The sequence below is a fragment of the Camelus ferus genome, chromosome 13, assembly GCF_009834535.1.
Source record: "Camelus ferus isolate YT-003-E chromosome 13, BCGSAC_Cfer_1.0, whole genome shotgun sequence".
Classification (NCBI taxonomy): domain Eukaryota; kingdom Metazoa; phylum Chordata; class Mammalia; order Artiodactyla; family Camelidae; genus Camelus; species Camelus ferus.
The window spans coordinates 10,110,211-10,135,603 of NC_045708.1; the positions used below are offsets into that span (position 1 = coordinate 10,110,211).

Consider the following 25,393-nt stretch of genomic DNA (forward strand, 5'->3'; position numbering starts at 1 on the left):
AGGGTCCTCATAAGAGAGAGGCAGGAGGGTCAGAGAGGGAAGATGTGATGATGGAAACAGAAGTTCAGAATCAGAGAGATTTGCAGATGCTTCTCCTATGCTTGTGAGGATAGAGAAAGGACCACCACGAGCCGAAGAATGCAGGTGGCTCTAGAAGCTGGAGAAGGCAATGAACCGGAGTCTCCCCTAGGACCTTCAGAGGGAGCGCAGCCCTGCCAACACCTGGACTTTGGCCCAGGAGACCTCTTTGAGTCTCTGACCTCCAGAACAACAAGAGAACAAATTGGTGGTTTTAAGTTTAAAAACTTAAGTTGTTTTAAGTGTGTTCGTTTGTTACAGCAGCAGAAGGGACCCAATACACCGCCTGGTGCCCCCTCCTGCTTGGAGCACCTCACTTCCGGTTGCGCTCCGGGGCCCTGAGCCTCCGGGAATATATCTGGGAAGCAGGGTTCATTCTCCCTGGAACTGTCAGGAGGAGTTTTTGCGATTGTAAGGACCCAGCCCAGCAGCTGCTGTGTTGTAAGCATGAAAGCACTTAGCTGTGTGTAGTGTTTGCTTCTCTGCAGGGAAGCGGGGTCGGGCCGGGGAGTGAGCACGGTTGTTGTGGGTTTGGACTGATGCTACAGAAACTTGGATTCAAATCCCAGCTTCTCCAAACTCAGGGAAGTTTTTCAGTGAAGTTCGGCACAGTTGCTGGTGCCTGTGGGCCTCAGTTTCCTTATCTGTAAGAGGGGAGAATCGTGACCTGGGACTGTGAGGGAAGGCGCACGCCCGCTCGCACGTGCATGTGTGCGCACATACACACACACTCGGCACAGAGCGTGGCCGGATGAACGGAGCCGCCGCTCTGATTTGGTCAGCCGCACCGACTTCTCTCCACCCCGAGCTCCACATCTCCTGCAACAGCTGGAGGGCTCCCAGGCTCCAGGATCAACCTCCTGTGAGACGCAGTATTTTCCCACGATGTTAATCACCAGGTCCCTGAGGATCACTGTCTGTCCCACTGGAGGCCGATGTAGGGGGGGAAGTGGTCTCTTCCTGGGGTTTCCTGCTTGGTCCAATCCAACAAAGCCGAAATCCTAACCAACTGCCACGGTGGGGGCCGTTCCCCCTCCCGGCTGAGACCTCTGGAGCTTGCAGATGACACATCTGGGGTAGGAGTCCTTGGCGGAGGTATGGGAGGGGAGGGGTGCAGAAATGGGTCTCAAGACACTCCCTGCCCCAGCCAAGGTGCCCCTGGCATGTTTGAGAGGACCCTGGATGTGGAAAGGGGGTGGGAATGGGTTCGGTCGAGTTTGCAGAGAGAAATCTGTGTGCCTGGCCTGCTGACACCGTCGCCTGGTCAGTTTGTGCAGGACCTGGCAGGTCTGCGGCCACAGAGGCCAGGGCACCCGGTTGCATCACGCTGCAAGCTTCTTGTGTCCTGGAGAGGACGGCACAGGGTCGGGAGCACCTACCTTAAAGCCTCACTTGTGGGGTTGCTCTCTGGATGACCTTGGATGAGTCACTTAACTTCCTAGGAACCTGTTTCCCCATTCAAGAAGAAATCACCATCACCATCGGCTTCATCGTCTTCTTCATCTAACTCATAGGGAGCACGCACCACGTGCCAGGCACGTCCTGAGCTCTCCAGATGGTTATTAACTCCTTGAATCCTCGCCATGCAGGCTGTGAGATAGGAGCTCTAGGTGTCCCCAGGTAAGGTGCGGCGGGCACCGAGGAGTAAAGGAAGGTACCCAAGGCCGCACCGGGGAAGGGGCAGAGCTGGGGTGTGGACTCGGGCCACCTGCAGCCTCCTCCCTCTGGGGCACCAGGGGTGGTGTGAGCGCCCTCCAGGGCTTTGCTGGATGATGCCTGCAGGATGGGGAGCCCTGTGCCTGGATCTCACTGCACTCTCAGTGCGTGCTGGCTGCTTCCGTTTCTGTTGTCCAGATGAGCGGAGGTGCTTGGTGACTTGGTGTGGGGACCTGGGTCAACGTCCGTTCTGACTTTGGAGGGTCATGAGTATATTCAGTGTTTTGATCTCGTGGTGGTGGTGGTGGTGTCACGGGTCTCTACGTGCGTTGAGACCCATCTAATGATGTGCTTTGAATACCGTGTACTGTGTCAGTTATACCCTAATAAAGTGGGTTTAAAAAAAAAAACACAGCAGGAGTTAATCAACAAAACAGAAAATCCATTCTGTCCAATAGGATGGTACCCCAGGTAAGGACCACCCAAAGGATGGTACCTTTTTTGGGTTGTTATCAGGCCTTCACCCTCAAGTTCTAGCATAGAGAGGGGCTGAGGACATGAGGGGGTGTTTCCTGCATGCCACAACATTGGCCTCTCCTGATCACTCAGCTCAGGATCAGTGCTTATGGATGCGTGTGCGCGTGTGCACACACACACACACTCCCTTCAGTGGTTGGATCATGTTCCCACAGGTGTGTTTTACATAAAACACTGCTGCAGTGGCTCCATTACATGGAAGCAGGTGTTCACCCCCTGCACCCAGATGTCACCCTCGGTGTCCCTTCACCTGGTCTGCTCTAGGAGCTGCCCCTTCATGTCCCTGGCTTACACCTTGCCTGGTGGCATCGGCTTCTGGGCAGTGAGCCTAGGCCCCTGGCCCTGAGGGGGGAAGAGGGAAGCCCACCTTCGTTCCTTCCTTCTCCCCTTTAAAGGACATTTCCTCAGAGGCTCTTGTGTTCTGGGCACTGTGGAAGGCGTGGGAGGACCTGGGTCAGGGACACAGCTCAGCGAGTGGACAGGCCTGGACTCATACGAGCTGTGTGATCCTGGCTAATCCTTCAGCCAAGCTCAGCCTCAGGTTCCTCACCTGCACAACCCCGGTGACTTCACAAGGTTGTAAGCATCATGTGAGAAGTTTCCGTATTTCATCAGTTCTGACATGCACGCTCTTTAAGTTTTAGCAGGTCTGAAATCGGGGTGCATGCGCCCAAGTGATGTGTCAGAGTGTGGGTGGCAATGTGTTTCCTTCCTTGGTGGCCCCTGAAATATTGGTGCATCTTGCACCTGCTGGCTTCCTAGGGCTGAGGACAAACCCACAGGAAGGGCCTGGGCAGCGTGCAGATCTTAACATGTCGTGGAAAGAATGCGGACGCACCCCAGAGCCCACAGACGCGGCCCCCCTCGCAGCTCTGCCACCTTCTGGCTGTTACCGTCTCGGACAAGTGACTGGCTCTTTCAGAACTGCAGTTTCCTCTCCTGTAAAATGGGGACGATAAAGCTTAACTCAAGTTGTTGTGAGAACTGGATAGTCTAATATGTGTGAATTCCCTTGTAGGGGCCCAGGCGTGAAGAGGGCGTCTGGTAATTTTGTTCGCCGTCTTCAAGAAGATGAGATTGTGTCTCTTCGACATCGAGGTCAGAGATGCTTGCAGAGTTGGCCTTTCTGGCATCCAGGTCACTTAGATCTTGTGCCTCAGTTTCCTCATCTGTAAAACGGGTGTCAGAATGGTACCTCCCAGCCAGTGTGGCCATGAGGATTAACTGAAGCAGCACAGAGTGCCTGGCACTTGAAACGCACTCACTGCGGGCATGAACCAGGTTCTTGTGGATCTATTTTCTTTGCTGCTGTTGTTAGCGGTGATGTTCTTCTGAGCTGGGGATACGGAAGTGGATACGTCCAGATCACTCCCTTGAGACCCTGCAGCCTCATGTATGTTGAGGAGGAGAACACCCAAGTCAGACCCAGTGCAGGGGATACGAGGCACCACGGCAGACCCTCGTCCCGGAGCGAGGCGGGTTCCCAGGCACGAAGATATTTTATAGGTGTACTTTAATTATTTAAAAGCATCATTGGTTTTATCTGGGGAGAAAACCATGTTCTTAATCTGTCCTACGGATTTTGCCTTAGGGGTTGCTGGGCAGGTAGGGTCCCCTGGGGCTGCAGTCTGCCTGACTGCAGACAGTGGCTGGTGTTCGCAGTACTGTCACTGGGGCAGGCGCCATCTGTCAGTGCTGTGGCCCCTCCTTCTGCCCTGACTCTGTCCCACTTTCCCTGGGTCCCCAGTTAGCCAGAGTCATGCCCACCCCTTCCCTTTTCCTTCTGAGTTTAATTTTACCCCAAGGAGGATCGGCATTTGCACCACGGCAGCCAGGAAACCAGTGCCCCGCTGTCTTGTCCCTTCTGCAGCGGGACAGACATCTCCGTGGACGCCGGTGGCACTTGCATTTTTTATCTGCCCTGTGCTTTGCTGTGTGGCTGGGCTCTGATGGGTACCCAGGCAGGCAGGTCTTGTGGTGGCTGGAGGGTTGGAGGTCTGAATCTTGAACCCCAGGCCCATGAGCTGTGCTCAAAGACAGGTGCCACTGCCCTGAGACTTGGGCCACAGCAGGGCTGAGGGAAGGAAGGAGCCCTCACCCCCCGTGGAGGTGTGCAGGTGACCTGGCAGGTGCCGCACACGTAGTAGCTGCTGACTCAGTATGGTTGGACTGGACTGGATGTGCACAGCAAAAATCTGGGCTGGGCAGGTCCCGACAGCGGGCAGGTCAGGCTGTGGGCACGTGACCCTTGGCAGACAGGCAGGGTCTTGCCCTTTCTTTTCCCCTGTTGTACCTCATCCCGTCCCCAGGGCTGACTGCCCAGGTGTCTTTGCAGAATCTGGGGGGTTGGCCCACCAGTGAGAGCAGTGACTGTCATTCACTCATTCATGTCACGGGGGTTAACTGAACACCTGCTGTGTCCCAGGCACTGTTCTATGCATTGAGGATACAGCAGTTAACAAGAGAGACAAAAATCCCTGCCGCCGCAGAGATGACATTCTGACATTCCCCTGGGGCTGCAGAGTAGGCAGTAAACAAATAAGAAGAGTATACAGTGCAGTGACTGGGACTCAGTGTTAAGGAGAAAAAGGAGGAAAGAAGGGTAGGAAGTGTACCAGGGATTGCAGTTCTAGAAACTTCCACGGAAGGAATGCTGACACTTATAACAACAGTAGCTACATTTGTTCAGAGCCTTCTAGAAGCCAAACCCCTGCAAGGACCCCCTAGACTCTCCTGTAGCCTTTGCTTTGGTAACAACTCTGAGAGTTACCTGGGGAGGCTGGGAATAATTAGCTCCATTTACTGTGGAGAATACTCTCACTAGTGAGCGGTTGAGTCAGGATTTGAACCCAGAGCTGGCACTCCAAATCCAGCAGGTTTTTGTTTTTGTTTTTTTTTTTAAGAGCTAGGAATTTAACGTTCCAGCAACACTATGAGGCCTCGACATTATGGTCCCAATTTACAGATGAAAACCTCAGGGCACAGAGCAGTCTGCCTGGACGTGAGGAAGGTATGCTTTGAGCCTGGGGCTCTCTCTGAGGCATCGCTTCTGCCCAGGCTGCTCGCGTCTGGACTCGGAGGAGGAGGGGGGTCTTGGTGGGGGCGCTGGGGGAGAGCTGTGGTGAGGCTCAGGGATAAGGCGCTGGGTGGGTGGAGAGTGGCCTCTCCCCTTCCCCTCTTCCCCCAGGCTTCTGCTCTCGGATGGGCAGGTACCTCACCCGCCTGCCTGCCTTCACAACAGATGTTTAAGCATCCCCACAAAGTGGATAATTCCAAAGCAGAGGAGATTGGGAACTGAGCTCACTCGTTCCCAGCACGTTACGGCTTGCTAGCAAATCTGATTGCTGCGTCGTTAAACTCCTCGGCTTCGATTTGCATAAGAAGTTTGTTCCCTGATGGAGTTATCAGTTCATAGCATCTCTGTGTGCAGAAGGCTCAGGTCTCCCTGGGCCACACAGGATGGAGCCAGTGCCCCACCTCCGTGCAGAGCTAGCCCCTGCGAGCAGGGCCGGCGGGCTGGGGAGTCCCTCCCGCCGGGTTCTGGGGCAGAGGAATCACCTCCTGCCCTCTTCCCTTTTTAATAAAATAACTGTTTTGCCCATGAGGCTTAATAGGGATCTGGAAGCTTTGTTTGTCTTAAGCTGTGGCCTACTGAAGCAGATCGCTGCTTTCCTGGGAGGCTCAGCCCTAAGCTCATTACTGTAAGCCCAGCACATGGGCCAGACCTCACCCACCCGGACTTCATATCTGAGTCTGCAGCTTGGCTGTGATTCTGGACCCCGGGCCGCCGGTGTTATGAAGGAAAGGGCTTTCCCAAGCTGGCAAGTGGCCTGAGGCACCCGGGACTACAGTAGGTCCCTGGACAATGCAGGCCTCAAACAAGCCTGCGAGTAGGAGACCTTGGCTCTCCCAGCTGTGCCACCAAAGGCAAGCCATTTAACCCTTCGGAGCCTTACTTGGCCCATCCATAAGATGGGAACACTGGTCCTCACTGAGCTGTGTGCAGATGAGTGAGATCTCTATGAGGAGTGATACTGCCCCACCATGTTTGTAGAGCACCTTGTTGTTTGCAGAACACCTCACAGAGGTCATTTCATGTGAGCCTTAAAATCACCCCGTGGAGAAGGCAGAGTCCAAGATCAGAGGTTACGTGACCTGCGCAGGGTGCCGCAGGGCCTCTAGCCTGGGTATCTGGCTCTGAGTCTAAGGCTCTTTCTGCCTTGCCCCACCTGCCTTCCCCGTGGGCCCAGGAGCCCTGGGCGGGGACGGCAGATTTGCGGTGGTGGCTGGGGACACTGAGAGGCAGTGCCAGGGCGGCCCCCCGGGGCCTCTGTCTCAGCCTCATCACTTAGTGCTGTTTGTTTGAGCTGTTACCAGCTCAGTTCCTGTTATTCCCCCCAGACAATCGGCCAGGAAATTCTTCACTTTTGTTTCCTTAAGAGGTCAGATGCTTCTCTCTTTGCAGAAGTAAATAAATCCTGCATGCTCGCTGAGTTGACAGTTTTTCTGGGCAGCCAGCAGCCCCCTGCCCGGCAGCCTTAGCCAGTCCCACCTGGGGGCCTGGGGACACCAAGGAAACGCAAGCAGCCTGCTTCCCCATCCTCTGATTGCACAGGTGGCATCCTGGGCACATCTGGAAAGGCGGGGACGATTTTAAACCAGACCCAGGGCTGGAGCCCGGGACAATGTTGGGGAGAGACTGAGCCTGTTGACTGTAGCACAGTGGCTTCTCCCTCCCACACCCAGAATCCTGATGGAAATGAGCGTGGGTAGCGTCGAGACATCATGCTCCCCGAGAACTCGGCTCAGCTCTGCAGGGCATACTGTGCACCAGGAAGGGAGCAGAGCCTGCCTGGGAGCAGGCAGAACGGCCGCCGCTCCAGGGCGCTCCTTGCGTGGGCTGGGACGCCTTGTGCTTTACACACACCCCAGTGAGCCAAGTCCGGCTGTCACGCCTGCGGCAGCTCAGAAGAGGTATGTTGGGAGAGGCTGCTTTGAGCGCTCCTGCAGGTGGGACAGCCGTCAGCCACATAGCAAAGGAAAGACTTTAGAAGGAGCCAACTTTATAAAGCACTAAATTCTGAGGCACTCGGCAGAGGCAAAAACTGTCCTCTGCTAGCCTTGGGGGCATTTTTTTTAATGGAAAATTTCAGTTATATATAGAAGTCAATAGAATAGTGTGACGAATCCCGTGGGCCCCGACCTGACCCCAGTGTCCATCGCCCCATGGCTGATTCTGTCCCACCCTCATCTCCTCCCTCCTCCCTGTATCACTGTGATGATGCCATCTATAAATACCCAAGTATGTCACCGTAAAAGAGAAAGGCTCTTTTAAAAAAATAACCTCTATACTATTATCGCACCTAAAATAAACACTGGATGTCCAGTCATGAGTCACATTTCCAACTGACTCATAAACTCATGTTTTAAGCCTTGTTGGTTGGAATCAGGGTCCATGTTAAGAGGGACACTGTGATTAGTTGAGTTTTTTTCATTTAAATCTTCCTCCTGATATATATATATTTTTTATTCTTGCTAATTATTTGTTGAAGAGGCTGTGGCGTTCGTCTGGTAAATCAGTCTCCCAGGGTCTGGAGTTTGCAAACTGCACCCCCCTGGTGTCGTTCAGTATGCTCCTCTGGCCGTTGAATTTCCTGTAAACTGGTAGTTCATCTAGAGGCTTGATCATTTTCCTCACTTTTTTTTGGCAAGTGTCCTTCAAAGGAGGCACGTGCTGCCTAGTTGACCCTCTTGTGATGTCAGCAGCCCTGCCTGTATCCAGAGCAGAAGAGGTGGAATGGTGATTTTCTGTCAACCCTTCTTCACGTAGTAGCTGGACTCCTTTTTAAAGAGACTCCCTGCCATCCACTACTTGGTCACCCACTGGTGCAGCTGGTGTGGGAAAGGCGGGGTGAAAGCTTGACTTTTTTCCCTTTATTTATCAGTTTTCAGAACAATGACTTAGAGCCTTGGGTTTCATCACCATGTTTTAAAAGCTTAGATCATCAAGAAATGGTTCAAGCAATATGTCTATTAAGAGTTTGACAGTTTGACTGTTTAGACAACTACGTAGAGCCTGGTGTGTTCACCGAGGTAGCCAAGGGCATTACACAAATGCCGTGGACGTTAGCGTGTTAGTGAACAGGGCACGCCTCCTGGCCCAGAGGTGGACAGGATGTTCATTCCCACTTTGCTGATGAGAAGACTGAGCCCTGGAGATTGGGACCCGGCCTGTTTAGGTGGCCAGTTGGTATCAGAGCCCAGGCGCTGTGCACAGAGCAGACACAGAGGCAGAGAGGTCATATGCTCACGTTCTCTGTAGAATCCAGGCCTCCTGACGGTGGCTGAATAAACCCTTCTCCCTCCTTGCTTACAGAATGCCCTGAGATTGGCAAGAGCCCAGCTCTGTGGGCACAGAGTGCCAGCCACCAGGACGTGCCGCCTCGGGAGGTGGCTGGTTGCACTGTTGCCAGGCCGCCTGAAATTCAGGAGAGGCCCCAGGGGCCTTAACAGGGATCTGTCCGGATCATGGTCTCTCACTGATTGCCCCTTCCTCTCCCATACTCATATCCCCGCCGCCTTTATTACCTCCTCACTGCTGTGGGTCATTATCCAAGAGTTTTAGGTAGCTCTGTTTCTGTGCTAGTGTGGTTCCAGGCTTCAGGTGGGTCATAAAGCTTGCCTGAATGAATGAATGAATGAACGAACAGGCAAAAAAAAAAAAAAAATGGACATGACCCTCACCATTTGTATTTAGACCTTTCTGATGTGGCCGTAAACCCTTCAAAGGCAGGGATCCTTCCATCTTCTGCACGGCCAGCACTGGGCACACGGGGGCAAGGATGCGAGAAGGTCCAGCACCTTTAGGTCCAGAATGGGGAGGGGCAGTGGGAAGGCGGGTGATGGACACAGTCGGTCCAGTGCCTGCAGCTCCTTTCCTCAGTGTGAGCACCTTAGCTCCTCCCAGCAATCCCAGGGCTGCAGGAACCTTGGAGAGCCTTTCTGTCCATCCCCCAGCCTCAGGTCAGATGCATTCTCAGCCACCACCAGTAATAATGGCAGCTAACACCCTCAGCACTGCTCTGGGTGCATTGTGTGTATTACCTCATTCAGTTCTCTGAGTAGCCTGTGAGGTCGGTATTGTCACCATCCCCAATTTACAGGTGAGGAAACAGAGGCACAAAGAAATTAACAGACTCACTCCAAGTCACCTAGCTGACAAGCAGAGGGAGGGGCTGGGACATGAGCGTAGGTGTCCGGGTACAGGGCCCTGCTCTCAGCAACTGCTCCAGCTGCCTGCTGGTAGAGAAAGAGGATCCCGTTTAAGAAGGCCTCCTGCAGCATTAGAAAATTTGTCCTAAACAAACTGAGTTAAGCCCAAGCCTCTTTTTTCGCCAGCAGAGATGAGGAGATGGAGGACAGTTGGCGCCTCGCCTCGGGGTTGACAGGACCGTCCATGCTTGGCGACGTAGGTTGTCACCTCTCCAGCTTTTTCCCCTACAGCTAGACAACCCATTTCTTCCAGGTCCCCAGTACAGGGCACAGCACAGGAATTAGGACATGAGAAACCACACACAGGAGTAGACCCTCTTTAAAACCTGAGAGCCTTCCTGCAGTGGTCCCTTCTGGGCCAAACAGAAAGGAAAAATGGGAGCAGGCAAGTTTACTCGGCCCCAGCCCACGGCACCAGCATGGTCTCTGAGCAAACTGTGCCCAGAGCGCTCAGCCAACTTTTTAACTGGGAAGAACTTCTTCCCAACTCCCAGACTAGCAAAGCTCAGGCAATGGTGTATTGAGTGTGATTCCCCAGACACACCCGGCCCCCGCCCACATCCACAGCTTTGCAAACACCATCCCTTCTCCTGCAATGACCCTCACCTCGTTTGCTAGGCCTGGCGGCTCAGAGCCTCCCTCCTGTAGTTCCTCTGCCTTCCTGTCCCTTCTGCACCTTGTGCTCACTCAGCTCCACTGCGGCCCCATTTAAATGCTTCCACAAACATTTATTACGTACCTTCTATGTGCTAGGCCCTCGTGTTAACGCTGTGGGCATAGCAGGAAAAAAAGAAGCAAAATTCCTGCCCCGTCTAGTCAGAGGGGGATCTAGACAGTAAACAAGTAAATGCAAAACATGTATAATGTCAGATGAGAAAAGAGCTTTAGGAAAAAAGTGTGCGAGGAAAAGGGTGCTAAGAGGTCTGGTAACAATGCAGCTTTAGAGATGAGGCGACAGTAAAGGCTTCTCCAGAAAGATGACAGTTAGTCAAGACCTGAAGGAGGCAAGAGAATGAGCCACCACGTGTTTGGGATTGGGGTGGGATGTTCAGACAGAGCCAATGGTAAGTGCAAAGGCCCTGTGGCACATTAGAGAACCATTTTGCTGCTCAGAAATTCTTTTCTTGCCCATCAGTCTCTTTCCCCTGCTTCTGTGTCTCACACACCCAACACAATAGTCTATCTTGGGGAGCATGGGAAGGATGCTCAAGGAAGCCAATTTCCAAGAGCCTCAGGAAACTGGAGCTCACTCCTGGGGAGGCTTCTGGGGGAAACCACCAGCCGGGACTCACAGGCTGAGCAGGAACTAAGTGTCTAGGAAAAGTGTTGCAGTCATGCCCTTGGTCCTTCTGGGTAAGTCCCGAATCCTTCAGGCCACCTCCACCCAGATGGCCCCAGAGTCAGCCACATCCAGGGGATTCTGCAGGAGGAGAATTTGTCTGAAGGGTCAGAGTCTGTGATTTGAATGCAGGTCAGTCTCTGATTCATTTGTGAGCAAATGACTCTAACTTTGCTCGGTTTTCCCATCTGTGAAGTGGGACTGCACGTCTCGCCCAGGTGCTTCCCGGAAGGAAAAGGGTCACGTCTGTCAAGCACAAGACCCCACAGCAGAGATCAGTTATGGTTATTGTGGCTGCTGTATTGTTTTCTTTTTTAAATAATTCTGTCACCTGTCTCAAAGTCAAACCATATCTGGGCCAAGTCTCTGATTAACTCGTTGAACTTAGCTGGGTACCTTTCTACAGCAGGGAACACCCAGGGGCAGGGCCCAGAAATTCAGGTCTGTGCTTCTTGAGCTCAGGGCTCTTGCTGGCTTGCAGGGAACTCTGGGCATTTGTCACTGTCAGGAACGCCGTTCTCCCGGGAAGAGTCTGGGCACGTGCCCTTGCTTAGAGGGAGGTGAGGGCTGTTGTCTGAAAGCTGCTACTGATTCTGAAGGGACAGTTGGGCAGTTGGCAGGGCCAAAACCAGCCCCCTGCCAAATTCCTGTCCCTTACCCTTCCTGACTCTGGCTAAATTGTTTTCTTGGGTCATGAGACCTAAGCCTTTGAAAGCTGGTGTTTTTCTATGGAGGAAGCTTGTCTGTATGATTTAACTGCTATCAATCAGTTTTCTCATCTGTAAAATGGGAGTATAACAGTAGGAATAATAGTCCCTTCCTCACGGGGTTGCTATAAAGATTAATAATATACAAAGTACTTAGAATACCACACACAGTCAACATTAAATAAATATTACCATTTTTTAGAGTTGATATAAGTTAGACAAACTGTGATGGCTGGGGAAGGGATGGCATCTCCTTGCTGTAATCCTATATTCTGTGCTTTAGCTCTGAAAGTCAGATTTCTCATGATAGATTCACATCAGTCAAACTCACAAGAGACTGATGGACAGCCCACAATGCCAGTCACTCACTTATCGAGGAGAAATGTGGCTTCCCAATGCTTTGTGTGCCTAGAGCTCGCTCTTGCTTGGAGTGTGGGGTCTGAGCAGGCCCCCTGCGAGCTGTCGGGATGGAGCTGTGTGACTTGGGTCTTCTGTCCAGCACACAGTCAGCCCACAGTAAGTGTTTGCTGAATTAATAAATACAAGGCTTTCTGTTACTAAAGCTACAGCAAAGTCCTGTTCCCCTTGTTCTCGGCCTAGAGGATGCTTTACTGTTTTAAAGCACCTTTTGCAGATAAACTTAGTGTTGTGGGGGAGGCCCCAGTGTCACCCTGCCAAACCAATCGCATAAGCCTGCCTCTGGGATGCGCTCATTAGAGTTGAAACCAGATACTCCTAGGAGTAGTGAGTTCTCCATCCACAGAGGCATGCAAATTTTTACATGTACTAACTCATTTGATCTTCACAATTCCCAAGGACTCCAGGGGATCTTTAGGGTCCTCCCCCTCTGACCCCCCCAGCCCTTCCCCCAACCTGCTTACTCCTTTCCCCCCTCCTATTCTGGACAACCCTTTGAGCTTTTTCTTCGGTAAGACAAGTCAGAGTCCATCTGAGAAGTCCAAGTTGTGTGCATCTGCTCACATGTGTAATTTCATAGTGCAAGAGTTTACCAGTCCTGAATGTATGTTTAGTGACAAGCTTGGCTAGTCTTTCGTCTAATTACATTCATTAACATTTAAATGTAAAGTCATTAATATATCTGGGCACAATGGTCTAGATATTGTATAGAGGTCTTAGTTACAGTAGACTTCCAGTCCTGCCATAAAATTCGTGTGCCCCACCAATTAAAGGTGTGGTCTCAGGTAGCTGGGGGCCCTGGCTGGGGCCCTTTGCCGGAGGACGGCAGCAGCCACGGTCTCCAGCTTCTGGCTACAGCACAGAAGCAAGGCCGACAGTGGAAAAGACAAGGAAATTGGTTCTTGTGATTTCTCGATGCCACGCCTTTGTTAGCTGCAGTCACCATCATCCTGGAAAAGGGGGGCATCAAAGACAATAGCAAAATGTAAAATATGAACTATTGCCACTGAGACTTTAGGGGGATCGATAAAAAACACCCCCTTTCTTCCTCTGCCAAACTAAGGAGTTTCAGACTCTCCCAGGAGTCAGATGAAGATCAGAATGTGAGTTTTGTGACTGTGAAAGCTGATGGGAGACGGGGGCTCAGATCCGTGGCCGTGGCAGCTGGTTAATCCTTTAGGCCAGAAGGAGACAGACATGCCTGCCCAGACAGCACAGGTGGGCACCTGCATTGCCCCATAGTAACAGCCGTCTTCACACCTTTGAAGGCCTCTGGATTGTAAAGCTCATCTTCAGGCACTGCTTGGTCTATGGGGTTGGCAGGTTTTATTGTACGCATTCCACAAAGGAGAACGCTGAGTATCTGAGCTGTCCCGTGGCTTCCCAAAGGCACACAGACAGTGGGAGGCAGAGCAAGACCTGAATCCTTGATGTCCTGCTGTGAGTCCCACCTGGACAGAAACCCGTGTTTTCCCAGCAGCTGTCCTGGGCCTGTGAGGTGACCCAGCGGGTCCCCCAGGAAGACCTGGGTCCTGCAGGGAGTTGGGATCTCATGGGCTGAGGCCACCAGGCTCCCCTCCTCCCCACCGCCAAGGCCAGCATCCTCCCCAGCCAGCGCTGCTCCTGACGCTGCCCACCTGGACAAAGTTAAGAGCATGAGCTCAGAGTCAGAGCTCCTGGGCTGAACCCTGCATCCCCCACTTACCCACGGAGTCAGCCTAATGGATCTTTGCCTCTGTTTCATTTGTAAGCTGGGGACCATGATGGTAACTACCTCACAGGCTTGTTACAAAGAAAATTTAGTGAAAACTTAGAAGGTATAGAATAATACTCAACCCATAAAAAACACAATAAATGTAACTGCTCCTACAGTGTCATTGTCATTGTCATCATCAAGGTCGGGGAAGCCCACCCTGCCCTTTGTCACTCCAGCACTGTCAGTGCACCTTCACGGATATCTTCTCCTTTAACTCCCCACACAGTTGCACACAGACAGTGCCCCCTCTGCCTACAGGACAGGGCTGGACTTTGAACCCAGGACCAACCCCAAGTTCACGTTCCTTCCTGAGCCCCAGGAATCCTGCAGGGTTCGCAGTGAGGGCAGCCCTCCCCTCGTCCATACCTGGAGCTGCCTTACTTCACTGCCGTCTCGTTGGTTGTCCCTGATGGCGTGAGGACCACCTCCCCCCAGTTGACAAGGGCTGGTATTTACAGAGCACTGGACATGCTCTGAGTGCATTCCATGTATAAAGCCAGTCTTATGAGGCACAGCCTATTTTTAAAACTTTTTATTAAAGTATGATGTAGCTACAGAAAAGCACAAATCTCGAGTTCACGGCTTGGTGAATTGTCACAGACTGAACACCCCTGTCTCACCGGCACCCAGATCAAGAAGCGTCACTGGCTTCCTGAAAGCTCTCCTGGGTCCTGTCCATGGACGGCTTCCTCCTGACTCCTCGCCGAGTGGATGAACTCTGCCCTTTTTCTCTGCCGTAAAGGCTTTTGTAATTCGCTCGTTCTCCTTAGATCGAGCCATCTGCCTTGGGAAGGGACCACGGTGGGTGCAGGCCTTCTGCTGAAGGTTGCCCGGGCAGCTTCCAGTTTGGAGCTTTTACAGAGAGTGCTTCTGTGAACTTCTCCATGCAGGTCCCTTGGCGAACATGGACGCACACTTGTTGGGCATGGGTTGAGGCCGGCACTCCATCCCTCTTTCATGGATGCGAAAAACTGGGATCTGTGACTTGCCCCAGGTCACACCTCTAGTGAGTGGCAAAGCTGGGCTTGAACCCAGACGGCTAGCTCCGGGGTCTGCTCTCTGTTGGCCGCCCTCCTTCTGAACTTGCCTGGGAAGAGGCTGTCTGTTGCTACCAGCTTGCCACCTGCATCTAACCTTGAACAGCCCGGCTGGGTCTCTGCTGGAGAGAGGGCATGGTGAGACCAGTCCCCCAGCCACTGGGTGCTCAGAGCAGTTTCCTGAAGGTTATAGAGGGTCTGATGAACCATCTTGAGAGTATGACGCCAAAGCCCAGAGAGGGTATGTAAGTTCCCAAGGCCACACAGCACACTGGCTTACACCCTGGTGTTCTGCCTCCCTGTCCCATACCTCCTTCTTCTCTCAGAGCCAAGCCAGCACTGTCCTCTTGCCTGAGAGTGACCTCACACACAGACATGAGCCTTTAAAAATAGTCCTTATTGTGTGGGGCGCGGGGCCTGTGGACCGATGCTTTCCAGAAATCTCCACCACCCCCTTCCCCCCACCCCAGTCTAGGGAATGTCACTGTTCCAGGCCCATCCCCTGCCACTATTTTTAGTGGTGATTTTGAGGAAGGAAGACTTTCCTGGACTTGCCTTCAGAGGCTGGAAAACAAGCACCACCCCCTCTCCGCCCCCAGCCTCCCCGTTCCCTCAGCAGGAAGTGGGGGCCTGGATTCCTGGGACTGCCACTCACCCTCCGGGCTTTCCAATGAGCTCCGAGCTCTTCAGAGCTGAGAGGTGGGCGGCAGCAGTAGTGTGCCCCTGTCCCCAGTTAGGACCAGGAACAGCCTGCAAAGGGCCCCCACGGCCCTCCAACCCCGCAGCATCTCTTATACTGTCTGCAGGTGCCTAATCCCCTGCTGGGGGCTGGCCTCGCCCCTCCCATTTAAGTTTTCCCATTGGGAGCCCCAGGCCTCTGGGCTTGGCAGGTGCTCTCCAGGTGGCTAATAGAGGCCACGTGTCCTCTCCTCCCATCACCACCCTGCCCGGGCTCCTAGACAGCCTTCCACCTAGTGATCTTGCAGCCTCTGCTGAAACTCTCCCAACAAGGTGTCTGTTCCCTCTCAAGACTGCCTGTCCCCTCTAGATGCCTCTCTTAGACCATCGCTTGGAATGATAAAGCACAGCCCAGCAGTCATCCTCAGGTGCAGGCAGGGCTTCTGCTTTCCACAGTTGAAATAGAAATTGTTATCCTACTTTATACATGAGGAAAAAGACACAGAGAGGTTAAGGAACTTACCCAACATCACACAGCTGGTAAATAGTGGAGCTGGGCTTCGAACCCAGGTCTCTCTCTACAGAGGCTGATTTCTCAGCTGCGGCTGGATGGACCCAGATCTCTCCCATGTTCCCTCTTCTACTGACACCTGCTCGGATCAGCAGTCCAGCCCCCATGCAAGGTCCCACAGGCATAGTTGGGCAGTATGATTAATCACCAATATTGAATAATAAGGAGATATTTAAAACATAAGAATTATAATCTGGAGTTTGGAATTCTCTGGAAGAGTTGGCAGGTGTGGCGATGCTGGGCCTCATTCAGTCACGGAATAGCTGCCCCTCTAGGCGGGACGTGTGTTCTAGGTCCCCACCTGCCCTTCCTTTCTTACTGATGGTCCCCGGTGGGGCCCTGTAGGCAGTGTGTGTTCCGCCCTGGCTATGGAGGTCCTCTCTTGAGATCCCCTAAGCTGGAGAATCAGGGAAGGAAGCAGCAGCTCAAACCCTCAAGTCATCTCTCCCGGACTCTTCACCTGCGTGGACCACACCTGGCGCCGCCCTGGAAGTACCGTCAGAGAGGCCCGGGCCCTGCCTTCAAGCGGCTTCTAGGCTAGCCTGGGAGACGATGGGCCTGAGCTTTCGGTCTGGATTGCCGGCTGCTGGTGCACATTCCTGTGGGGTGGGCAGGGCTAGCGGGACATCAGGGCCCCCCTGCAGCAAGTAGAGGCATGAACTATGGGCTTTGAAAACCCAAAAAGAAGCTGCATTGAATTCTGAAGAGGGGAGAAGGCCGGAAGCCCTGGGCAGAAAGGCAGGTGCTTAAACAGCATTTCCCCGCAGTAAACGCAGAATGTGGAGTGTTAGGTGGTGGCGAGTTCAAAGCAGAGAAAACCAGGGACGGAGTGAGGAGGGTGTCCCGAGAAGGCTTTGCTGAGAAATTGGCATTTGAGTCAAGACCTGGAGGAGGGAAGGAGTGGGCCGCAGGGACAGGTAGGGGAGCAAGGAGGGTGCTCCAGGCAGGGACCAGCAGAGACGCTGGGTGGGGGGTGGGGGGGTCTGTGTGAAGCAGGAGCAGCAAGGAGCCGGTGGGGGGCTGGGGGTGGTTGGGGAGGAGATCACAGAGGTTTGGGGCTGGGGGTTGTGTGACAGATCACATGGCCCTGATGGGCTGTTCTGAGGGCTGCGCTCGCCCTTGAGGGAGACAGGAGAGGAGCAGAGCAGGGGCACGATCTGACTTGCACGTTTAGGGGACACTCCCTGCTGACATAGACCAAAGGGTTGGGAGACCAGTCAGAAGGCCGCTGCATGGTGCAGACAGCGTGGTGGTGACACGGACCAGGGTGGGGACTGAGGAGTGGCGGGAAGTGGCCAGATTCTGATAACACACTGGAGGAGGAGCTGGCATGGCTTGCTGAGGAGTTGGGTGTGGAGCATGAGAGAAGTAGAATCAAGGAAGATCCTGGGGTTTGGGGCCAGAGGAGCTGGAAGGCTGAGGTCCTCATGAACTGAGCCTGGGGAGACCGAGAGGAGCAGGTTGTTGGGTGGGAGGCTTGTCAGGGACTCACTCTCAGATGTGTTACGTTGGAGAAATGAGGCTTCAGTAAATTTTGATAGGCAGACTTCAAAGCTGATGCTTTTAACAGAACTGTGTGGGCCTAAGAATCGCGAGACCTAGGCTGAGTCGCTGTGTGCTATTTTTTCCCTCTCTGGGCCCCAGTTTCCGCATCTGTAAAGGGAAGCTGAGCCGGAAGAACATTATGGTGGGTGTTTATTGAGGGGTTTCCCAAGCCCTTCTGGCTCCACCTGCCCACCCCTCCTTTCCCAGAATCTGTAGAGGCTGAAGGCGCAACTGGTCAGAAATGTTGAATGGAAAAGAAAGGGGGGCCCCCTGCTGGCAGCAGCTGGGATCGTCACACACAGGCTGAGGTCTCCTTGATCCTGCCCGCCACCCCTCCCCACCTCTAAGCCCATGTTTGTCTGGGGTCCACCAGCCTGGGAATTTTTACAAGGGCTCCTGGCCTTGGACCATCCAGAACCAGGCCAGCAGTCTTCTGAGCTCAGACTAATGGGAAATCTGACCATGGAATGAGGCTGTGCCCTGGGCTGGCAGGAGATCCTGCCAGGGGAAGGGGTGGCTGGAGGGGGATTCCTGAAGAGCTGCTGACACACACATGCACACGCGCGCGCACACACACATACACACCCTCCTTCCAGCAGTCACGGAGCAGTCATGGGGTGCATATAAGAATGTCAAACTGCCTGTGATGGAAACCTCAGAAAGCCCCTTTGAGACTGTAAGACAGATACAGAAACAGCGTTTCATAGCAGGAGCAACTGGTGCGAATATTTGGATCACCCACTGGTTTTGTGAATCGATGCAGCTTCTGCTGCTCACAGCAATGCGCTTTCATAGGAAGGCTGATGAGAGAGCTCTGTGAGGGGTTCAAGGTCAGATGCCAGGGATGCAAGCCCGGGTCCGTGCTTGAGCCGTGTGGGTTTGGGTGAGTAGGTTAACCCTTTGAGCCTCAGTTCCCTCCTGTATCAGGCAGGTGCAGCCCCACCCCCAGCACACGGTCCCAAGGAGCAGATGAGGCTGACCGGGCTATGTGGGGTTCACTGGGGCTTGGTGATTTGGGAGCCAGCAGAGCGGTGGGGTAGGAGGGTGGATGGGTGCCAGGGCCAGGTGGGCGCGGCTGCTTACTGCTTAGCCACGTTTCTTAATCTCCCTGGGAGCCCACTTCCTCATCTGTAATGTGGACTGACTTCATAAGGTGGTTGTGAAAATTAAGTGACAAAAACCCACTGGGGCTTAGAGTGGTGCCTGGCAGATGGAAATCATTTTAATATCTAGGAAGTTGAGGCTTGGAAGGCTATGTGACTTGCTTAAGGTTTCAGAGCCAGGGACAGACCCAGATCCCCTGACCCTAGACAAATGCCCACCCCCACACCCCACTCCAGGTGGTGTTGGCTAAGGCCATGGACACGGGGTTAGTGTTAGTGGTCAAGGCGAAGTCTCCTAGGACCTCAGAATCAAAGGAAGCTCGCAGAATCAAGCACTCCCATGCTGAGGGGAAACTGAGGCTCGGAGAGGGGAAAGCTGAGAGCCTGGTCCCTTACTGCCCGGCAAGGTCCACACTGCAGGCACTGTCTCAGCGGGTAAGGAGAGACCCTCACATGCTCAAAAATGCCCCCATAAAATCCTTTATTCTCCAGGCCCGTGGCCCCCAGAAGCTCAAACACTAAGAATTAGCCTGTGCTGTTCTTTGCACGTGGGCTGCGGCCTCCCATCGCCTAGGCATTGGAGGTGGGGGGGGGGGTGATTTGCCCAAGGCAGGAGGAAAGAGACCTTTCTTCTCTCTCTGGCCCCCACCTGCCAAGAGTTGCATTTGCAGAAGTTAAACTGCTCCACCCTGCCCCGTGTCTGTGCTAGGGAATGTGGCCTCCCAAGCCAGGGAAGGACGACGGGGTCTGCTGTGGAAAAGCAAACCTCAGAAGCTTGAGAAGAGTGATGCCCGCAGAGAAATCGTCACAGGGCTGCAGCCAAGTCCCTGGCTACACCCTCCAACCATGCATGCATCTGGCCTCCTGGAGTCAGAAAAATCAGTCCTTCCCCACACACCCTCCCTCCCATCCCCAGAGTCCCCACATTCCCGGGAGCCGGGCTGGTCTCCTTCCGAGATCCTGCAGGGTCTGCTGGGTATGACATCACCCGTCTCCATGGCAGTGGTTCCGGTGGTCTGGCTGCTGGAATGGAACATGCCTGGGTGAAGCCGTATGGCTGGGCAGGAGAACAGAACACTGGGGAGCTTAGGGCCGAGGCAGGAGGCCGGTCACAGAGGGAAACTATCTTGCTCATGGACCATCAGCTCACCTTGCATTAGGAGCATTCAGAGAACATTGAACGGGGTTTTGAAGGAAAACAAAAGCATATTTATGACAACGGAAGGAAGTACACGTTCCATTGTGTAAATTTCATAGCTGTGTCTGTAGTTTATTTCTTGGGGGTCTGTCAGTCTAACCTCCTTGCTTCCTTAAAGTGTTACAGTACTGCCCCCCGTTTTGGGGAGCCTCCCCATCTATTGGGGTGGCAGCACCTGGGGACGTTTGGGCTCAGTGGGGACACACACACCCACTTTCCCACCTCTGGCCAGTGCAGGCGTCCCCAGGCACTCCCCAGTCCTGCTCCTCTGTGTGCGTTTCCTAGAGTGGGTTGTGGGTGTGTATGCTTCTGAACAGCTGGGCAGACCGCACAGCGGCTCCTTGGCTCACACTGGTTCCAGAGGCACCTTATCTTTGTTTTTAAGTGATCTTCACTCAGCATTCATTCTGAGAGATTCGGCTTTTGTGTTTTCTCAGTCCTCAGCCTGGCAGGGTCCAGCCCAGAGTTGGGCAGAGAAGGGACCTCCCCACCCCCGCCAAGGGAAGCTCACGTGAAAGAACCATGGGGTGAAGCCTTTCGTGGGGGGCGGGAGGGTGACGGCCCTTCTCACAGCCTGCCTGGATCTGTCAGTTAGGAACACACTGAGCTGCACATGATGAGAAATCCCACAAACAGTGGGGTTTACTTTTCTTCAGTTACCAGGAATCCTGACCTAGGTGGTGCCATCAAGGGTCCAGGCCCCTTCTGTCTTTCTGCTCCCCGTTTTCAGCTCATGTCTTCATCCTTGTGCTCATAAGATGGCTGCTGTGCCTCAGGATGTCACATCCAAATTCCCAGCAGGAAGAAAGAGGAAGGGCAAAAGGCAAGCATTAATGCCAGCATCCCGTGACCTTCTATAAAGAAAACAGTGGTTTTTCCAGTAGATTTCTGTGTACATCTTAGTGGCCAGAACTGCGATATAAGACCTCTCTCACTGCAAGGTTGCTCGGGAAGTTGAGGGTTTTAAGTGGGCACAAACAGAATTGGGGTTAGGTAAGGTAAGGAGGTAGATGGGTGGAGACTTGATAAGGAGGAAGACGGGTGGAGACTAGTGTCATTCTCTATTAGACCATCAACCACCCAAAAGATAGGGACCATGTCTTGCTTGTTTCCATCCCCCGCATGGCAGCAAGCATGGAGTCTCCTACATAGAAGGTGCTTAATCGAAGAGTTTGAGGTGAGCCCCCCTCCCTCTTAGGGACAGGCTGCTAATCTGAAGGCAGAGATCCAGCCCGTGCTCTTGGGAGTCAGATAGGGGAAGCAAAACCCTCTGCCGCCCAGCTGAGGCCACCAGCACACAGCCCTCCACCGATGGACAGAAGAGACACGCACAGCCTCTCCGCATGCGCAGACGGTGCAGCACGGAGCCGCCAGGAGACCGGGGAGGCCAGCACGAGGATGCAGGGTCGCTCCTCTCAAGGCCATTTGGTGAAAGTGAAGAGAGGCCCAGCCCCGCGCTACGGGACAGCCTCCCAGAGCCTCCAGTTGCCAAGGGCAAAGCCTGCAGCTTGGTTCTTATCCAGACGGGGCTAAAGAAGGAGGCGAATCAGAGCCCAGGGAGGTCTAACTTCCCCCCGAAGGGCAGGGATGCGACAGCCACCGGCTGCTGCAGGGCACAGACCTGACTCCCTGGTGAACATCTCCCCACTGGGGCACAGGGCCCCCTCCCTGCCCGAGGTGCCCCCGGGGAGTGGCAGGGGTCACTTTGCTCGGGTCAGTGGCCCCCCAGGAGCCCCTCCCCTGGACAGTGCTCCCCCTTCGCCTTCACACCCCGCAGGTCTGAAACCCGCCCGAGACTGAGGGTCGGGTGCCAGCGCTGCCATTGACTGGCTGGGTGGCCTTAGTTTCCTCCTCTGTAAAATGGGATGATGATGATGATGCCAAAAATACCTACCCAGCCAGCTCAGTCACGGGAGGGTAGCCAGCAGCAGAGAAGATGGCAGATGGAAATTTCCAATTCCTCTGGGACAGCTGGGCTCAAGCTCTTCTGTAACATCCTTTCTGACCAGATTACATCTTTAGATGTTGGGTTTTCTTTTCTTTTTCTTTTTTCTTTTTTTTTTTTTGCCGGGGGGGGGGACATAATTAGGTTTATTTATTTATTTTTTTAATGGAGGTACTGGGGACCGAACCCAGGACCTCGTGCATGCTAAAGCACATACTCTACCACTGAGCTACACCCTCCCGCCTTGGTGTTTTTTAAATGAGTTTCACTTGCAAGGTGGGCACAGCAAGTTAGAGCACAGGTGTGCTCCCTCCCACCCCCTCCTGACAGGAGAGGGAAGTGAGAGTCCTCTGTCTATGGCTCTCCTGTCCCGGCCCTTTAAGGTTCCAGCCCAGCGGGCCTGGAATTCCGGGCCACGGTGACCTGAGTTATTGCTCCGCCAAGCTGGCCACGAAGGAGACAAGTCCGGGTGCAGGAGCCCAGAAGCACAAAGCTGGAATTTAAAGGCTCCCCAACACTTGGGGTCTCCACTGCAGGGGTCTCCCCGTGGCTCCTTGCACCTGACAACACGGCTCCAGCCCACCTGCCTCCACCCCATTTTACAGGGCTTGGGGTGAGGGGCATAGGAGTCCCCCAACTCTGCAGGGTCAGAAGGATGCTAGCACATGTCCGGCGCTGAACTATGCCATACTTTTTCACATCGGAGGCTGAATTTGCAGGTTCAGTGTCCAAGACAAGATGGGGTGGCACCTTCACTGCCTGCCCCGTATCACTGCCCTCAGCTGGCCACGGGGCCAGGACCCTCCAGGGTCTGGGAGTAGAGGCAGCATAATGTAGGGTCAGGTGTGAGGGCCTTGGGGTCAGACATGGCTGTGTGACTCTGGGCAAGGGACTTAACCACTCTGTGCCTTCTCGGGCTGGAAGCTTCCAGAGCCGAGGAGTTGCTCTGCTCCCTCCCAGTGTTCTCTCCAGGGAGGGACCGGAGGTCTGGGCACCCTGGGAAAAGCCGTGGGGCCCACCCTGCGGCTGGAACCTGCTCTGAACAGGCCTGGGCTCGTCCCTCTCCACACCCTTCGCCACAGAGCCAGTGCTGGGAGGGGAGTCTGGAGGGAGCAGAAGTCACACTGCTGCGTGGGGCGCATGGCACCATATGTGTGTGTGTGTGTGTGTGACAGCTTTATTGAGATATAAATCACATAGCGTGCAATTCAGCCATTTACAGTACATAATTCAGAAGTTTTTATTACATTCACAGAGTTGTACATCCATCACCATGATCGATATTAGAACACGTTCATCACCTCAAAAAGAAGCCCCAAGCCCTTTGGCTACCACCCCTCCTTTCTCCAGCCCCCACCCCTTCTGCCACCCCCCACCCCAGCCCTGGGCAACCAATAATCTTCTTCCGTCTCCACAGATTTCCCTATTCTGGACATGCCACATATGTGGAATCATACAGCGTGTGGCCTTTTGTGATTGGCTTCTTTCACTGAGCATAATATTTTCAAGGTTAATCGTGTTGTAGCATGAATCATTGCTTCTTTTTATGGTCAAGTAATAGCCCATTATTTGGATATACCACATTTTTAACAATCCATTCATCAGATGATGGACATTTGGCTGTTTCACCTTTGGCCATTATGATGAAAGCTACTCTAAACATATATGTATACATGTTTCTGTGTGGACATGTGTTTTCATTTCTAGGAGTGGAATGGCTGGGTCATAGGGTAACTATATTATTAACCACTCGGGGAAGTGTCAGGCTGTTTTCCACAGAGGCTGCACCATTTTCCATTCCCACCAGCAGTGTATGAAGGTTCCAGTTTCTCCACATCCTCGTCAACACTTGTTACTGTCTTCTTTTTATATTTTAGCCACTCTAAATGAGTAGGAGTTTATCTCATTGTGGTTTTGAGTTGTATTTCCCTGATGACTAATGATGTCAGCCACCTTTTCAAGTGCTTATTGGCCATTTCTGGGAGAACCATCTGTTAAGATCTTTTGCCCATTTTTGAAAAGTGGGTTATTTTTCTTTTTATTATTGAGTTTGTAAGTGTTCTTTTTATACTCCAGATAGAAACCCCTTATCAGATATATGATGTACAAATATTTTCTCCCATTCCTTGTGTTGTCTTTTTTACGTTCTTGATGGTGTCCTTTGAAGCATGAAAGTTTTTCATTTTGATGAAATCCAATGTATCTGTTTTTTTCTTCTGTTATTCATGCCTTTGGTGTCATAGCTTACTGTGTGTTTTTAACGGAACTCTTTCCCCTGTGATGGGAGTGGGGACAGACGGTGCACTGTTGGGCTGGGCTGAGTTCTGGTGGGCTCAGAGTGAGCCCTGGGGGTCATTTTGGCGGGAAATCAAGGATCCCCTTAGCTTCCTGGGCCATGGGGGTCACAGGCTCACCAGGCCTCCAGCTCGTTCCCTCTGGGGACCTAGCCAGTTCAGGGCAGGGATAGACTTCAACCCAGGACTTGCTCCCCTGGTTGGATCAGTAAAAGCGAGAAATGAGAATCTGGACTCTAGAGCTAGGCGGGCCTGGGTTCGCATCCTGCCACTGAGTAACATGGGAGCTTGGGAGAGAAACTTCTTCATTCTGAAGCCCGTTTCCTCCTCTGTTAATAAAGGGATGGAGACAGGGTCCCTTCTCAGCTAGGACCACGGAAACTCACTCGCTTCTCTGTTCCCCAGCCATGAAAGCAGACCGCAAGCGCCTGAAGGGTGAGAAGACGGACCTGGTGAGCCAGATGCAGCAGCTGTACGCCACGCTGGAGAGCCGCGAGGAGCAGCTCCGGGACTTCATCCGCAACTACGAGCAGCACCGCAAGGTGGGGCCCTCCCCGCACACACACCCGCTGCCCCGCCCCCGCCCCGCCCCCGGCACCGCCCACAGCACCGGGTCGGCCTCTCCAATCCCAAGACAGGCACACTGCTCCCGTCGCCTCATCGGCACTTGGGGAGGCCCCTGATGTGTCAGGCCCGGGCCTGGGTGCTGAGATGAACCAAGCACAACCCCTAGTTAGGTTTCCGTGTCTCCAGGGCAGACAAGCCTGGACGGGAAAGCCCAGTCAGTGACAGTGTGGGCTCTGGATTCTGGCTAGCCTGGGTTCAGAGCCCAGCTCCCCACGTGTGTGCCCTTGGGTACCTCCCTTAACCTCTCAGAGCCTCAGTTTCCTCATCTGCAAAACAACGACCACATGCAGACCTTTTAGGGCTGTGATGAGGACTAGAGAAGATGATGAATACAGAGCATTGAGCATGGCACCTAGTACGTAGTGAGCACTCAGTAAATGTCAGCTATATCTTACTAATAATACCATCATAAGAGTGTGAAGAGAGAGCTGAGGAGAACCATGAGCCAGCAGGGAACTTTGTCTGCTGGGAGAGTCCTGGAAGGCTTCAGAGAGGAGGTGACATATGAGTTGGGCACTGTGGGGTGAGTAGGAGTTTCTGGTCAGATGACTGAGGAATTTAGTTCCGCAGATATCTGTCTGGTGTATGTGCTGTGTACATGCTGAAGAGGGTCCCAAAACTTTAAAAAGTCAG

The 25,393-nt window shown here is 53.4% G+C and overlaps 1 protein-coding gene across 7 annotated transcripts in view; it reads left to right on the forward strand.

Moving 5' to 3' along the window:
• Positions 1–25,393, forward strand: part of KAZN (kazrin, periplakin interacting protein) — a 992,786-nt gene that overhangs the window by 914,119 nt on the left and 53,274 nt on the right. For all 7 annotated transcript variants that reach the window (XR_004325348.1, XM_032495235.1, XM_032495239.1 and 4 more), the window contains one exon: positions 24,539–24,675. Coding sequence is in view for 6 of the 7 variants with exons in the window: in XM_032495235.1 (XP_032351126.1) it covers positions 24,539–24,675 (137 nt within the window). In the remaining variant the exon portion in view is untranslated. The remainder of the gene's footprint in view (positions 1–24,538; positions 24,676–25,393) is intronic.